At 38.6% G+C, this 17,736-nt stretch overlaps 2 protein-coding genes across 2 annotated transcripts in view; one reads left to right on the forward strand and one right to left on the reverse strand.

Moving 5' to 3' along the window:
• STK3 (serine/threonine kinase 3) overlaps positions 1–17,736 on the forward strand; it is a 492,549-nt gene that overhangs the window by 139,829 nt on the left and 334,984 nt on the right. The gene's annotated exons all lie outside the window — the stretch shown is intronic.
• On the reverse strand, positions 2,692–3,582 carry LOC118848360 (putative monooxygenase p33MONOX). Its single transcript, XM_036757224.1, has one exon. The coding sequence runs from the start codon at positions 3,580–3,582 to the stop codon at positions 2,692–2,694; it is 891 nt and encodes a 296-aa protein (XP_036613119.1).

Genomic DNA, 17,736 nt, shown 5'->3' on the forward strand with positions numbered 1-17,736 from the left:
AGTGTAGGTGCAGATTCTATCTCCTCGCTCCCTCTCTCTCCCAGTTCAATTGTACTTGAAGTCTTTCCTGTCTGATAATCCCTGCAAGATATTTTCAGAAATTCAGAATTGGAAAGGACTATAGAGGCCATCTAGTCCAACATTTTTTCTTGTGGGGTGTGGGGAGAGGGAGACTAGACTTGTGACTTCATTGGTGTAAGAAATTCCCTGTTATTATTTGTAAGGAAACCCCAATTAGCAGTATAGATTGGCACTCGTCATGCAATTTATAGTCTTTAAGAACTGCCTGGGGCAGTGAGAGGCTAAGCCATTTCCCCAGGGTCACACAGCCAGTATATGTCAAAAGTGGAACTTAAACTCGGGTCTTCCTGACTCCAGGACAATCTTTCTGCCTGCTATACCATAATACCTCTGGTCCAACAAATACCTCAATAAAAATCTTCTTAAAGTGGACGCCTTGTCTCCGCCTGACAATTTAAAAATCCTCAGGGTAGCATATTCTACTTTTGGATGGTTCTGATTGTTAGGAAATTGTTACTTTCAAGCAGAAATCTGCCTCTTTGCAGCTTTTATCCATTGCTCTGGTACTGTCTTCTGGGGACAAGCAGAAGCAGCCAGTTCAACAAATTTATTAATAAAAATATATTAAATATAATTTATTGTACACCTACAGTGTACAAGGGTACTGTGCTAGATACTGGAGATATAAAAATAAATACAAAATACTTCCTGCCCTCAGGGAGCTTCTGTTCTGTTTGGGGCAATATAAACAGATTAATAAATGCAAGACAGTGTGAAGAAAAAGAACTAACAGTGTAATAGCAGGAAAGACTTTGATTGGTAAGTGGTGCCTGAACTCCTCTGAAGCTGGGGACCTTCTAAGGTATAGAAGTAAGGAGAGAATGTATTCCAGGCTTGGGGAGCAGCCTATGGAAAGGCATGAGGCAATAATAATAATAATAATAACACCCTCCATTTACACAGCACCTTAAGATTTGCAAACCCTTTGCACATGTTAATAATAGCTAGTATTTATATATGGTTTTAGGGTTTGCAAAGTGATTTATCTTATTGATCCTCACAGCAAACTTGTGAGATGGAGGCCCTTGTCATCCTCATTTTGTAGGCAATGAACTAAGGTTGAGAGAGGCTAACTGACTTGCCCAAGGTTACACAGCTAGGAAGTATCTGAGGTGGGATGTAAACTCAGGCCTTCCTGACTCCAAGTCCAGTGCTCCTACCCACTGCACCATTCCAGTGCTCTGTCCATTAGGCCAAGGTGCCTCCTCTGGTAGCTGGCCTGTCAAATTTGGGGGATGAGTAATAGGCCAGTTTGGCTAGAATGTAGAATGAATGAAGGGGAGAGTAATATGAAGTTAAGTCTGGAAAGATAGGTATGCAAATAAATCTGAAATGGTTGGTCGTAGCTGAGGAACTGGCTGAGGGATTCCTATTTTATTCTAGAGGCAGTTGCAGGGCTCTAAGGATTTTTGAGCAGGGTAGTGACATGGTCATACTTGTACCTTAATAGTGTTAATTTACCAGCTATGTGAAGGATAGATGGGAGATGAGAGACTGAAAACAGGGAGACTAATCAAGAGTTTATTGTAATAGTCTCTATGAGAGGTGATGAGAGTCTCAGCTAGGGTGCATTGGCTAATCACTGTGTAAGTGAAAAGAAACTGGATGAATGGGAGGTTTTTGTGGAGGGAGGATCAATAAGCTTTGGACACTGATTGGATGAGGATGTAGGGGGGAACAAGAAGAGGCAGGGATAACCAAAGATGCAAATTTAGTGAACGAAAAGATGCTTGTGCCCTAAACAGAAACAGGTAAATTTGGAGAAAAGGGGAGTTTACAGGAGCAATGTGAAATGAAGCTGGAAGTGGAAGTTGCAGTCAGATTGTACTCCATTTTGGATATGAGTTTGAGAATAGAATAGTTTAAAAAGTGGGTACATAGAAAGCTATAGTTATTATAACATTGTCAGAAGGTGGCTTTTGGAAAGATCAGGCATGAAGGTAAAGGGACCTTCACTCTGAGAAAGATAAGTTTTTCACTTTTGGAATGAGTCTTGGCACAGAGCTGAGTTGGATAAGAATTGGAGAAGAGAGACCCTTAGGTGCATTTTCATCCTCTATAAGTAGCTAGGCCCTCAGTCTCTCTGTTTTTACCATTAGACACAACCAGGGATCCATCATCCCCCCTGGTGCCATGTGTGCACCACCTCCTGTACCTATTCCCTCCCCCTTCACACTTTCTTCAGAAATTGTTAAATCACATTACCATTGCTACTTTTTTAAATCTTGGATAAAATATGCAGAACAAAGTCTACTAGATTTTAATTATTTCCCTTGCCCCCTGCAATCTAGTTCTATAGATCAGTAACTGGCTGTAGTCAACTATACTTTGAGAAGTCATTCAGACCAACTTTGGGACATTACAGAATAGGTCTTCCTGCATTAGAAAGATTCAAGCTTTGCACAGATATTTAAAGAAACAATCACTACCTTCCCAGGAATACTGTCCTCAGCAGAATTGTAAACAGATATCTTTCCTATGTCAAATGCAGGGTGGATTGGAAGAAAGAAAAGTCTAAGATACTCTCTCTACATAACAGTGGGTTCACCAGGGAAAACAGCTTTGCTCATAGGAAAAGGGAACTTTAGAACCCTGTGGGAGTCAACACATTCATGTCTCTTGGTTTGATATTATGGGTTCATGGAGGTTGTTTCTTTCCATCACTGGAAAGGCCATCTTAGGTGGCTTGAAGGCTGCTGAGTCTTCTGCAGTTCTACTGGCCTGATCCCAAATGAGCTCCCTTGGTGATAGCTTCTGAGTACCTCTGTAGGACTGGACACTGAAAACCGAGTCAGATTTCTGCAGGGTTCTTGGTCCAAAAGGGCTCCATTTTTCAGATGAGGATTTGTCTCTATCTCCATTTCCAGAGTCCATGCTGCTGACATCTGGGCCAGGTAAGGAGGTAGAAGATCCATGAGTAAACCAGCCTCTGGGCTTTTGCTTGGGAGAAGAATGGGGTGTACTACTTGGAGAAGACTGGATTGAAGCAATCAGTCTGTCTTCTTTTGCCATTTCTCCATTTTGTAACTTCAATTTATGAACTACCTGTGGCACATGGTCATACTTGGTTTCTTCTGTGGTGAGGCCTTTATGGAGAGTGTATCCCATGTCTGTCAACCCTGCCTGTTGCTTAAAGTGCTGGATGCTCTCTTGGTTCTGTTTTGTAATTAGAGAATTCCTGATGATGTGCATAGCCATGACCTTCACCACTGGGGCCTTGTTCATTTGGTCACTGGAAGCTGAGGGGGTTACAGAGAAACTATTTTCTCCTTCCTCAACCTTGGAAAGCTGTTGGTACTTCCAATCTGGGATGATTGGCTTTTTCCACAGAACCTTACTGCACATGTCAGTTGAAGGTGGAGTCATCGGTGTGGGATCCTCCAGGACATCATCATAACTGAATGCCCCTCGATGCATTCTAGTTGGCAAAGACATCTTGCCTAGAAGCCCACCTGTACTGTGCTCAATAGCAGGCACATCTGGCTCTCTGGATGACGCCATGAAAGACTGCGATCCAGGTGTTTCTCTAGGTAGATATCCAGAACTCTGATTCCCACAGTGAAAGTCTATGGAAGTTGTGCAGATAAGACAAAGATGTCAAAAGGGAACATTTTGCAGCTAAGTGGTGAACTAGCAAAGAATCCCAAGCAGCTCTCATGCAGAGGCTCTACAGACAGCTGGGTTTCCATGAGGAGGGGGAGAAATGAAGGAAAGCGGGGGGCGGGGTGAGGGTAGATAGAGAGACCATCTGCAGCCTGAGGCTCTGCCAGGGACAGGAAGCTGAAACTAACAAGGCTCCAGGCCCCCGTCACTCCCTAAGTGCCAAAGCACAGGGTGAACCATGGCCATGACGCAAGTAGCACCAAGACCCAAATGGACCTCAGCTAGAAGCAGAGTGAACCCCATTGCTACTTTAAAAGGTATACTACTTGTTGTTCAATTCCACTACTTAGAATACCCGGGTGTTATTGTTAATTGGACTGCCACTTCTCCTTCCTTCTTATCTGTCCATGTCAGCTCTATCCTTCCCTCCTAAGCCTTCTCTCACTATATCATACCTCTCCTTTTATTGTGATCTTTTTAAGCCCTAGTCTACTTGTTTCAACAATCTGGCTATCAGCTGTTGTGGGGGTGAAAGACCAACACAAGCCCAACAACAAGCATGCTACTAGCACACTGCAAAAGCACAGATTCTTTTGATCTGCTTTGCTAAGGAAAGTAACATAAAGGGGTTGACAAGCTTACTTTAATTCAACATACAAATCCAATTCACTTAGTTCAGGGGAAAAAGCCAGCACCCTGAACTTCAGAGCAAAATACAAACAAATTACAAACATCAACAGACAGACCCAATACAATTCATAGTTACCAACATCTAAGTTCAACCTGGGAGCTCATAACAAGGGCTGGTCCAGACTCACGTGAGCCACCATGGCTGTGGGTAAGAGCTCCAAAGAAGAGAAAGCCAACCCCTGGTTTTATATCTTTTTCAGGGTCAAGGGTGAGTCATACATGCGACTCACCTGCGTGACTTAGAATTGTCACAAAGAGGCGACTTAAACCTACGTGGTCTAAAAACCTCTGCTGTCCCAGACATGTCACTCAAACTCATGTGTAAACTGGGCCCTCCCCTAAGGCAAGGAGGCACCAACGACACCCAAACCTAATCAAGAAAACAAAGGCCAAACTCTTCAAGGGGACTTGGTTTAACTAAGTGCTAAGAGCCCATTTTGCTTACCAACACACTATTGTTAACAAATTTCCTTTTGTTTGAGACCTGAACCTTTCCTTTGGAAATAATTTTGTATATATTTTATATTTAATTTTATCTTTACATATTGTTTCCTTCCAATAGTATGTAAGTTCTTTGAGGGCAGGAACTGTTTCGTTTATGTCTTTGTATCCCCATTACCTAGCATAGTACCTGGCATATAGTAGATACTTAATAAATGTTTACTGAACTGGGGCCTGCCCCAACCTGGCTTCCCTGCAGTGAATAAGTGCATTTTTTTTTTAGTCTTGGAGGGATTTTGGAAGTATCCAGAATCCTTCAATGTAGTTCAAAAGCCTTTGACTATAATGTATATTCAATATTACACAAATTTACTAATTAATTTTGCATATAATTTCATATTCTGTACTATGTATATTTTAAACTACTTTTCTGTGCACATATTATTTCCTCTGAAATAGAATGTTATAGGGCAGAGAATGTTACTTTTTTTTTTTTGCCTTTGTACCTCTAGTATTTAGCATGGTATCTAGTACGCAATAAATAATCAGTAAGTGATTGTTGAATGAATCTGCCTAAAGATGACAATTGAAGCTAAGGGAACTGATAAGATTATCCAAAAGAAAGAAAAGATACCAGGACAGAATTTTAGGGGATATTCTTTGTGGGTACTAGATGAAGATATCTAGCAAAGGAGACTGAGAAGCAGCAATCAGTTGCATGGACAAACCAGTGGAGCCTAGAGAAGAGATGATCAACAGTATCAAAAGCTTTAGAGAGGAACATAGGATGAAAACTGAAAAAAGCCATCAGTGTAAGCTTTTCAAATCAATAGTAACCTTGAAAAGAGCACTTTCAGGTGAAAGGGGTGAGGAGGAAGGGTAGAAGAGTTTGAGAACTCAGTTGGATGTGAAAAAATGGAGGCAGTGAGTTTAAATGAGTCTTTCTGGGATGTTGGTTGTGAAAGGGAGAAGAGATATAGATTGATTGCATGAGCCAGGGTCCCCATGGCAATCCCTTAGTTCCTTGATATCAGTCAACAGATATCAGTCAACAGGCATTTATTTATTATGTGCCAGGCACTGTACTGTTTGCTAGGGAAAAAGAAAGGCAAAAAATATAGTTCCCGCTTTCAGGGAGTTCCCATTCTAATAAAGCAGATAGTAATTTCAGAGGAAGACAACAGAGCCCCTGTTATACATTCTTCTTGTATCCAGAATAAGCATCTTCACTTCCTTTCTTAGGTCCTTGTAACATTATCTCTAATCTCCTCCCCATTCTAGTTTTCTTCCTCTGAATGTGCTTCAGTTTGTCCTTCTATTCCTAAAATATGGTGCCACGACTGAACAGAATAGTTTACTTTTGGAAATCTTTTTGGGTTCTAACTTTGTCATCCATCTTTCTAATTATCCCTTTTACTTTGTTTTTTCTATAGACTTGATAAACATCCATATAGTCCTTATGTCACTAATAGTTTTGAACACCACATTTATAAGGATAGATTCCTGGAACAGTTTACTAGACTTCTTTCCAAGGTGACATTGACCTACAAATTATTACTCTCTGGGTCTGATCTTAAAATAATTCTGAATCTGGCTAAAATAACAAAACAGGAAAATGATAAATGCTGGAAAGGATGTGGGAAAATTGGAACATTGTTGCATTGCTGGTGGAGTTGTGAGCTGATCCAGCCATTTTGGAGAGCGATTTGGAACTATGCCCAAAGGGCTATAGAGATGTTCATACCCTTTGACCCAGCAATACCACTTCTAGGGTTGTATCCCAAAGAAATCACACAAGTGGGAAAAGGACCCATATGTACAAGGATATTTATAGCGGCTCTTTTTGTGGTAGCCAAGAATTGGAAATCAAAGGGATGCCCATCAATTGGGGAATGGCTGAACAAGCTGTGGTATATGAAGGTAATGGAATATTATTGTGCCAAAAGAAATGGGGATGATATGGACTTCATAACAACCTGGAAAAACCTACACGACATAATGCTGAGTGAGCGGAGCAGAGCAAGGAGAACACTATATACAACCACAGATGTATGGATTCCGTGAGGACCAACCCTGACAGACTTCGCTCTTCTCAGTAACACAAGGTGCAGGCACAACTCCAAAGGACTCACGATGGAGAGTGCTATCTACATCCAGAGAAAGAACTGTGGGGTTTGAATGCAGATTGAAGCACACTTCATGCTTGCCTTTTTCGCTTCTCTTTTGTTTTTGTTTTTGGGTTGTTTTTTTTTTTTTTTTGGTTCTGTTTCTTCTTTCTCATTATTCATTCCGTTGGTCGTAATTCTTCTCCGCAACTTGACTAGTGCATACATTAATTCAATGCGAAGTCATTCGTGGTAGTTATATGAGATTCCATGCCATCTTGGGAAGGGAGGGGGGAGAGAGGGGAGAAAATCTGGAACTCAAAATTATGTAGAACCGTCTGTTGTAAACTAAAAATAAAAAAAAATAAAAAAATAATTCTGAATCCACTTAACTGTTCTGACATCATTCTGACATCCACAAGGATGGCATGAGGGACTTTATCAAATACTTTGCTAAAATATATTTATGCTAATACTACAGCATTCCCATAGCTTTACCTTCCTAGTAACTGTCAGAAAAGGAAGTGAAATTAATCTGGTAAGACCAGTGATTATGGCTCTTAGTGATGGCTACTTGCCTTTCTAAATGCTTACATATCATTACTTTAATAATAATATGTTCTAGAGCTTTTTGAGGAATCCATCAACAAGCATGTATTAAGTATTTACTGTTTGTCATGCACTGTGCTAAGCAAAGTCAGGCTCCTTGGCCTAATGTTTTTGGACTGTATTTCATTTCCCCATTTAAAATATTAGAGGCATTTGCCCTTCTCCATTATATCATCTCCTCTGTCTCCTTGATTTTTCACAATAAGGGCTCAGCAATCAACCTTGCTATTCCCCCCCACTTTATTTCGATATATATTTCATTAAGTCATAGTGGTTTGAAGGGCAACTAGATGCTTTTTTGCTATCTCCTTATTTATTTAAATTTTGTTGATCATTTCCAGTCCAGAGAGCATTCTTTTTAGAAGAAACAGAAACAAATATAATAATGCATTAGTCTTGTCATCTCTCTGTCTTCCATTAGTATTGTATTACCCACCAAAGGTAGTAGTCCTGCATTTTTTTGATGTTTCTTTTGCTGCCAACAGCTAACACCTACCGCCACCCCCACCCCCATTTTGGTTGTCTTTATCATTCATGGCTAGCCTTAGCTTCTTCTAAATTTTAGTATTTGTGTCATTCTTACAAGACCATGCCATTCTTTAGAATTTGTCCTTAGTTACCCGCCTTATTTTGCTTTTATCTTCCATAGTTGTATTTACAATCTGAGTTCATTTTTTTTTGCAATTTCCTATGGAAACCATATCTGCATACTGCTTTTTCTTTCTCATTTTAATTACTTATATTTTTGTCTTCAGAATATTACCCTCAGAAACTTCCCATCTCCCTTGGCCAAATTCCCATGTAGACTTTAAGGGCATTGGTTACTACTTATTCTTTCCCCCAAACATTTGAAATTTGCTATCTCCAAATCTAGATTCTTCTTCTTGATCATGGATTCTAAGATATAGTGGTCACTTGCCCCAAAGTTTCTATCATTTTTATTCTATTTCAGTAAACACTTGCTGCTTCCTCCACCTTGTGAAAAATGAAATTTTGCTCTACTGGACTAGCCTTTGAAAAGGAAAGGTCATGTTTGCACTACAGTGGTTGTTATTGTTAATAAGGTGATAATTCTGACAATTATTTTTTCAAATATAGAATGCAAACTGATGAAGTAGCTCTATACTTATCTCTTAATTATCCATCATAATGGAACACAGAGTGGCAAATATAGAAGAAATGTACAGAATCACAGAATCCTAGAAAACTCAGTTGTTTTCCTAAAGTGCAAGTCTGACAATGTGGAACTTCCCTACTTTCCAAACTTAGTAACTCCAGTGGCTCCCTGTTACCTTTAGAATCAAATATAATTTTCTGTTAGGCATGAAAAATCTTTTACAACTGGATCATGACTTGCCCTTCCAGCCTCATTACATATTAGTCTCCTTCGTATATACTGTGTTCCAGCCAAGTTTGCTTTCTTAGTGTACCTCGTTCATGGCACTCTATCTTCTGTCCCTCTACATTTGTTTTCACTGGCTGTCCTAACTGTCTGGAATATACTTCCTATATGCCTCTGCCTCTTCGATTTCCTGGTTTCCTTTAAGGCTTAGCTCATGGATCACCTTCTACGTTAAACTTTTTCTTATTCCTCCCCCACCCTCTTCTTCCCTCACAGCTACTAGTTTCTTCACTCCCTCTTTCCAAATTGTCTTATATGAATTTTGAATATATACCTATATATGGACATGTTTTGTCCCTTGGCTAGATTGTAAGCTTCTCTAGGGCTTAGACTATTTCAACTTTTGCATTTATTTCCCCTGTACCCCCTACAATGCCCAGATACAGTAGATGCTTAATAAAGATCAAACTAAATGGCACAGTAGATAAAGCACAGGACCTGGAGTCAGGAAGACCTGAGTTCTAATCTAACTTCAGACAGTAGCTGTGTGATCCTGGGCAAGTCATTTATCCTCCTTTTACCTCAGTTTTCTCATCGGTGTAATGTGTATAATAATAGCACCTACCTCCCAGGGTTGTTGTGAGGATCAAATGAGATAGCATTTGTAAAGCACCTAGCACAGTGTTTGATACATAATGAATGCTATATAAATGTTAGCTATTTTCTTTTTTTTCAGATTAAACTTTTTTTAGCATCCACATTCTTTTTTATTTAATATTTTAGTTTTGAACATTGATTTCCACAAGATTTTGAGTTACAAATTTTCTCCCCATTTCTACCCTCCCCCTCATTCCAAGATGGCATATATTCTGATTGCCTCGTTCCCCAATCAGCCCTCCCCTCTTTCACCCCACTCCCACCCATCCCATCTCCCCTCTCCCCTTACTTTCTTGTAGGGCAGGATAGATTTCTGTGCCCCATTCCTTATATATCTTGTTTCCTAGCTACATGCAAAAGACAACTTTTAAAAATTTTTTTTAGGCATCTGCTTTTAAAACTTTGAGTTCCAAATTCTCTCCCCTCTTCCCTTCCCATCCACCCTCCTTAGGAAGGCAAGTAATTCAACATAGATCACATATGTATCATTATGTAAAACACTTCCACAGTGCTCATGTTGTAAAAGGCTAACTATATTTCCTTCTATCCTATTCTGTCCCTCTTTATTCAGTTTTCTCCCTTGACCCTGTCCCTTTTCATAGGTGTTTGCTTTTGATTACCTCCTCCTCCATCTGCCCTCCTTTCTATCATCCCCCCTTTTTTATTCCCTTCCCCTTACTTTCCTGTGGAGTAAGATAACCAATTGAGTGTGTATGTTATTCCCTCCTCAAGTTGGATCCGACGAGAGTATGATTCACTCATTCCCCCTTCACCTGCCCCCTCTTCCCTCCCATCAGAACTGCTTTTTCTTGCCACTTTTATGTGAGATAATTTACCCCATTCTATCTCTCCCTTTCTCCCTCTCTCGATATATTCCTCTCTCACCCCTTAAATTTATTTCAGTTTTTTAGATATCATCCCTTCATATTAAACTCATCCTGTGCCCTCTGTCTATATTCCCTCCAACTCCCCTAATACTGAGAAAAGTCTCATGAATTACACACATCATCTTTCCATGTAGGAATGTAAATATCTGTTTTATAATATCTTGATTTCTCATAAAGTCACTAGCTTCCACTTGCTGCAGTCTAATTTTTAAGGTGGCATTTTCTTCAGTGGTCTTTTGGACCTCCTTTTCCAATTGGCTAATTCTGCCTTTTAAGGCATTCCTCTCCTCATTGGCTTTTTGGGGCTCTTTTGACATTTGGATTAGCCTATTCTTTAAGGTGTTATTTTCTTCAGTATTTTATTTTGGGTCTCCGTTAGCAAGTCGTTGACTTGTTTTTCATGGTTTTCTTGTACTACTCTCATTTCTCTTCCCAATTTTTCCTCTACTTGTCTAACTTGCTTTTCCAAATCCTTTTTAAGCTCTTTCATGGCCTGAGCCCAATTCAAATTTTTCTTGGAGGCTTTTGATCTAGGCTTTTTGACTTTGCTGACTTCTTCTGGCTGTATGTTTTGATCTTCTTTGTCACCAAAAAAGGAATCTAGAGTTTGAGTTTGAGTCTGAGTCTGAGTCTGAATCTGAGTCTGTTTTCACTGCCTGGCCATGTTCCCAGCCGACTGTTGACCCTTAAACTTTTTGTCAGGATATGACTTCTTGTAGATAGAGAGCACTTTGTCCCAAGCTTTAGGGTCCAAGCACTGCTGTTTTCAGAGCTACTTCTACTCCACTGTCACCCCAGGCTCTGTCCCAGCAGCGCTCCTTCTTCCCCAAGAACTGCCAACCAGGACCACAATACAGATCCAAGCAGGGCACAGCAAGAGAATCTGCCTTTGTGCCCACAAAATACTCCTCACACTCCCTCTCTGATCAGCTACTAGATTTCTCCCACTGTGTGAGCCAGAGACTCGGGAAGCAGCTGATGCTGGAGTTCTGGAAGCTTATTGCTGCTGCTATTGCCACTCCTGCACCAACTCCTCCACCCCCAGAGCTGGCAGCTGGACTGCTCTGAACTCGATCCTGCAGTTTCCCCCTAACCAGCTCTTTAGAGTTTGTGGGTTGAGAAGACTGGTAACTGCCACAGCTCACTGTTTCATGGCCCCAAGGCCTGTTCTGGCTGGCTGATTCTGGGTCTGGTCTGTCCCGTCGCTGCCCATGCTGGGCTGCCCTCCACCCTCAGCACTGTGTGATAGACCCTTCATGGGGACCATCTAGGCTCTCCTGGGCTAGAGACCTGTTTATCTCTGCTATTTCATGGGTCCCGCAGCTCTACAATTTTTTCAGAGCCATTTTTTTTTACAGGTGTTGGGAGGGAGTTGGGAGAGAGCTTAAGCTAGTCCCTGCTTTCCAGCTGCCATCTTGGCTGTGCCCCCCAATGTTAGCTATTTTCAATGCTGATTGAGTGATATATTTATTTTTAACCCATATCTGAACAAGAATCCCCTCACAGTCATGTTTGCAAAGTGGCCATCTAGCCTTAGCTTGAAAAACTTCAGTTCGAGGGAATCTGTTACCTCCCCAAGGTAGCCCATTCCACTTTGGGAAGGTGTAATTGTTAGAAAGTTTTTTTTCTTTGCAACTAATACTCATTGCTGCTAGTTTTAATCTCTAGGGCCACTTGACAGTGTTTCAGATTTTTGGAAAGGACTATGTGTAGCATCTTTTCTCATGAAATAAAAAAAAAATCAACAGCGCATTGTAGGCATTTATTTTTAAAATTTTCTAACTTTACTATGAGCTTAACAGAAGTCAATAGACATGAACGTCTCCATATCCAAAGAACAAAAAAGATTACATATAAATATTTGAACTTCTAATATGTGCAGATTTATTTTTTAAAGCATATGTTACATTTAACCTAATAATAACACAACTGCCCTACTTTTCTTTATTCTCTTTCTAAATTGCTTTATGTTCTCTTTTATGTATTTGTCATTGACATTCTTCATATTCCCTTTCGTTGTTTTTGCACTATTATCACTGCCTGCCAACTCCTCTTTACTCTTGACAAAATTTCTCATGCCCAAATAGAAGCTTTCCTTCCTAACAGTAATTATAGTCAAACAAAACAAAATCAATGCATTTATATCTTCTCTGCCTCTAGTCCATCTCCCCTCTACCTAAAAATGGCACACAGGCTTCATCATCAGCCTCTTGAAGTTATGATTGGTGATTACATTGATAAGAGTTCTTGTCTTTCAGAGTGGTTTTCTTTTACATTATTGTAGTCATTGGGTAAGTTCTCCTTGTTTTGCTCTCTTCATACTGCATCAGCTTATACAAGTCTTCCTAGCTTTCTCTGTATTTGTTCATTTTGTCGTTTCTTATGGTGTAATAATATCCTCTTGCATTCATTTATTACAACTTGTTTCACCATTCCCCAATTTATGGGCTCTGTATTGTTTCTCATTCTTTGTCACAGCAAAAAATGTTAGTGTAAATATTTTTGTACCTATGAGTTCATGCCCTCTGTCTGATCTTGTTGGGTATGTACCCTAATAGTGGTGTTGCTGGACCCACCAATATGCATAGTTTAGTGACTTAGCTCCACATTCCTTCCAGAATGTTTGGAACCACTCACAGCTCCAGCAACAGTATAAAAATTTTCCTATTTTCCTAAAACTCCCCTTACCCACCAACAATTACCACCTTTTTTTTTCTCTAATCTTTGCCAGTCTCAAAGTTATGAGGTAGAAGCTCAGATGTGGTTTCATATATAATGAAAATGACAACATTGATGTAATTCAGTTCTTTCATTAGCATGTCATCTTATTGATCGATAGATAGGTATCTCACATATAAAGTACTAACAACTAAATTACCACTTATAGGGTGTCTAAAAATTATTTAATTCTTAGTAACTCTTTATACCCTTTCTTCCCACTCTGCCACTTTCTCTGGAGAAGGAGGCTGCACATAACTGAGGGTTGTTTTGGATTTTTCTTTGTTTCAGGGGTTTCTGTGGCCCAAGATCTCATCACCAAGTGGCCTCTCTGTTTTTTGATAGACCAGTTCTTTGAGTATACATGTCTGTTGCTAGAACCGCACAAATAGCCTTTTCCATTCTGGAACTGCCAGAGCCTGTGTATTTTGCTGGCATAGTCTTTTGAGAGCCCAGAATCATCTTCATGTTATGTTAAAGCTTCAGAGTAGGATTTTGGAGAGGAAAAGTTCCTAATTAAACCTAGGTAAACAAGGTGTTAATTTTGAGAAATGGGAAGAGAATTTTACATTTATACCTATTTCCGATTTTTTATTTTTGATAGAAAACCTTATGTTCAGTCTTTTCACTGGAAAACTTATTAGAAGATGTGACAAGGAAGTAAAAGCATTTCATGATTACCAAAATGGATGGTACCAACAATGTATAAGTTCATAGAGATGGTCAGTTTTAAAACCTTAAAAATATTTGTTTAAAAATCTTCAAAAAAGTAATATTCCATCAAAAAATAATACACCATTACCACGACGTGCTTTCAAATTTGTTTTTTTATTTAAAGAAAATAGTTCTGAAAAATTTCTTCCAGAAATAGATTGTAAAATTTCAGAAGAGCTTCAGGGGTTGCTATATATTTCATATAAACACACAACTAATAACAAGGAAGCTGCTGTTTTAGTAAGAATGTTATGTATGTTAGTATAGATATCTATATGATTTCCAAAGTGCTTTCATGTTCCAGATCCTTGCAATATTTTGTCAGGTTGGTAGGGTTAGGTGGTAATTGTCTTCGTTTCATGAATGAGTAAAGTGTGGTGTAAGAGAACTGAGAAATTGCTTATAGAAGAGAGCCTTGGTAGTAAAAGGAGTTTTTCCAAGAAGCCCATTACTAGTTAGCAGTATGGGGGTGGGGAACCTGTGGCCTTGAGACTACATGTGGCCTCATTTGGATACAAAGGGCCTCACTTGAGAACCAAGAGGGCCACATGTGACCTTGAGGGCACAGGTTACCCACCCCGATAGTGTCACAATGGCTTTTTATACAATGCTGGTCTGAACCTCAGAGCTTCTGAGAAACCTGACTGGGATCTGCAGTGGGATTTGCTAGAAAATTAGCTCATGTAGGAATTTTGATGGAACTATTAATATTTTTGTTTCCTCTGTTTCTGTACTATGTCTTCCAAATGATGGTTCTCAAAAAAAGCTTAGCTACTTCCAGAAGAAAGTTTAAAAGGAAGATGCCTGCTAGCAATGTCTACTGTGTAACCCTAAGTAATGTAATAGGAAGTTTGAGCTTTTAAGAGCCTCAGAAGATGGAGTGGAATGACTTATTTAAGGGTGGATGGCAGGGAAGTCTCTTGATTGGAAAAGGACAGTTCACGTGCTGCAGACAGCTTGAACATAATCTTCTTTTTTCTTCTTTTTCTGCTTTTGATATGAGAAAAGCAAGTATTTTAATCAAGATGGATGTAGTTGGAAAGAGGACATTTGCTTCATTTTACACATTTGTCTGTGCTTGGATTGTGATCTACATCATTGGATGAAACACCCACATCAGTAAGATCACAGTCCAGTTGAGTGTTTCAATATTTTTAGTTTACCCTGGTACCATGGTAGAAACTATCACTAAAAAGATTAAAGTTGAGTTCTCTCTAGGGCTGCTAGTGGCTGGCTTTGGGTTTGTCCTACACTTCATTACTTTTTCTATTTTTTGACTATCAGAATCTATAATTAAAATTTGAATCTTAGTCCAGGCCTTGTGCCGTGTGTACCTAACATCTCTGATGCTGCCTTTATTTTGATACTGATAAATTGCATTATTTTTGGAAATTCTTCATCTTTTCTACTTGCCTTCTCCAAAGACACACTCTTGTGTTATTAGTACTAAATTCTGGTTGTTCTTGGTTTCTTGATTGAAAGAAGTGGCAGAAGGGAACAATGGGTGGTCAGCTACTAATGATGATTTTTCCCTGTAAGATAAATGGTGAAATTTGGGAATCTTGATTTTTAGTGAGTTTTAATGAAATGAACTGACTAAAAAGTTAAATGTAATCCAGTGCTAATAGTGTATAGTGTTTAGATAATGAATATAATTATTACTTGTAACATCTATCATTGCTTACAACCCTGTCTTTTACCCTTCTAGTTAGCATAATGTTTACTTAAATAGAGGCATATAATTTCTTCTGTATTGCCTCAGAGTCTATTCTCTAATTTAGTGGTCAGAAAGAAGACCAACAAGCATCCTTAGTTTTGACCTCTGACTAGTAGCTTCAGTCTCTTTGCTAACAGATATCAGATATAATTTTAAATTCCTGTTGAAGAAATTTATGTCTTTAAAACAAACACAAGGATTAACTATTGATTGCAGTATGTTTTTTTTTACTACCTATGATGCCAAAATTAGAAATCTAAATAAAATATGTAATTAATTTCAGAAGAAAACATTTTTTGTAGGTAGTACCTGTGATTTCAAGTAACATAACATTTAAAAATTTTAACATTTTTGAGAAAGATATACTACCTTTTTACTTTAAAAATTAATACTGGGCATAAATATTTAAAAAATGAAAATAGACAAGACAGACCAAGTTTTTTCCTTCCCTGAAAAATAGTTTAATTTGTGCAGCTGTTCTAAAAGACCATATTGATTAGAGATTAATTACCTTTGATTATGTTGACTTAGTTTTCTATATAATTTTTTTCAACATCAATGGAGTCATCTTCATTACATCTGGGATCATTTAAATAGTATAATTATATATAGTTGTACTAGGTAATTAAAGGTAAGGGATAAATTATCAGAAATGACTTTATAAGCATTGCAGTAACTGCTTATAAACCAGAGGTCACAGTTTTAATTTGAAGGCTTGTGAATCTTTTTAATTCTTGTAATCAAATGAATGATATCAAAGGAAAAAGTAATTTAACATAACAATTCTGGATTACACTGAACATATGTTCTTGTTACTAACTTGCGTTATGGTCTTTAAGGACTTGTATGTAGTTAGTAAATTTTTGTACATTTGATACCTACAGTTTTTCTTAATTTTTATTAGTGAGTTGTTACAGTGGTTAACAAGAAATACACAGATTTAAGTTGCAATAGTTTTCCCAGTGTTATATGATCTAACTTCACAAGGTTCTTGGACATATGTAGATGCTTTTCTATTTTGTTTTAGTTATGACATACAATTGATATAGGCAAGCATGAAAGCTTGGGCAAATTTTCATTGCTTTTTCTGGATCTTGCTCAGGTTCTGTGGTATTTATGTAAAGCACAATTTTGTTACTTGGGAATGCATGTTGAAATTATCATGTGCACTGTTTTGCTGTAGGCCGGTTGGCACTGCCACAAAGGTAATAGGCTGCCAGTAGGCCATTTCCTTGTCGGCTGCATTTACAATTTAATAGAAATATTACATGACTTTTTAAACAAGTGTTTTGGCAGGGAGGAAATGGCAGATTCCATACAAACAAGCATAGCTTCCTGTCCTTCACCGCACTCCAGCTACTCGCAGGATCGTGCTCAGTTTCAGTTTCAGGAGGTTAAGAGGGTGGAATGAGAAAGGCAGGTTGAAACATGAATGGCATCAACATTTCTAATAAAATACTTACAAGTTCTTAACCACTAAGTTTTAGTCCTATGTAGCTGCAGTGAATGATATTTTACCTACTCTTGTAGTGGGTGAACTTGATTTGATACAACTAATGCATCATTTTGGTAATATCTGCCTTTGCTTGATTGAAAATGTCCATGTCCATCAGCTAAACTCAAGAAAGCTTGTGATACTGTTTTATACAGGAATATGATATTCAGAGTTCTCATACTTTTTTGTCTTTCCTGCTATTTTGATGAAGACATCTTATTTGAGCAAGATCATTTTTCCTCAGGGAGGATTGTCCATTCTTTTACAGCTGAGATATAGTGCCTCCAAAGTAAACCACATGCAGGTTGCAGAATTCATGCGAAGGAAATTTGGTTTTATTAGTAGTAACAGAAAGTATTCAAGATACCTATTGCACTATTATGGCCAAACTATTTGAGACATGGGACATAACACACTAAACTTGAACTGTTACTTCAGTTCGCTTTGGGGCACTTATCCAACCTTCTTTGAAATAAACTCTTGTTGTAATTAATCTCCTATAGTCCTAAAACTTTCTTAGTTGTCTCTCTTCAATCTTCACTTATCTTAGGAGCTTTAGGTATTATCTACAGAAAAATTTGGGCCTATAATTAAATGAACTTTTTAGCCTGTATTTTTTTCCAGGTTAAATTCACCAATATGTATCTGAACTTGGTCTTTATCAAGGAAAGAAGATA

The sequence above is a fragment of the Trichosurus vulpecula genome, chromosome 1, assembly GCF_011100635.1.
Source record: "Trichosurus vulpecula isolate mTriVul1 chromosome 1, mTriVul1.pri, whole genome shotgun sequence".
NCBI lineage: Eukaryota > Metazoa > Chordata > Mammalia > Diprotodontia > Phalangeridae > Trichosurus > Trichosurus vulpecula.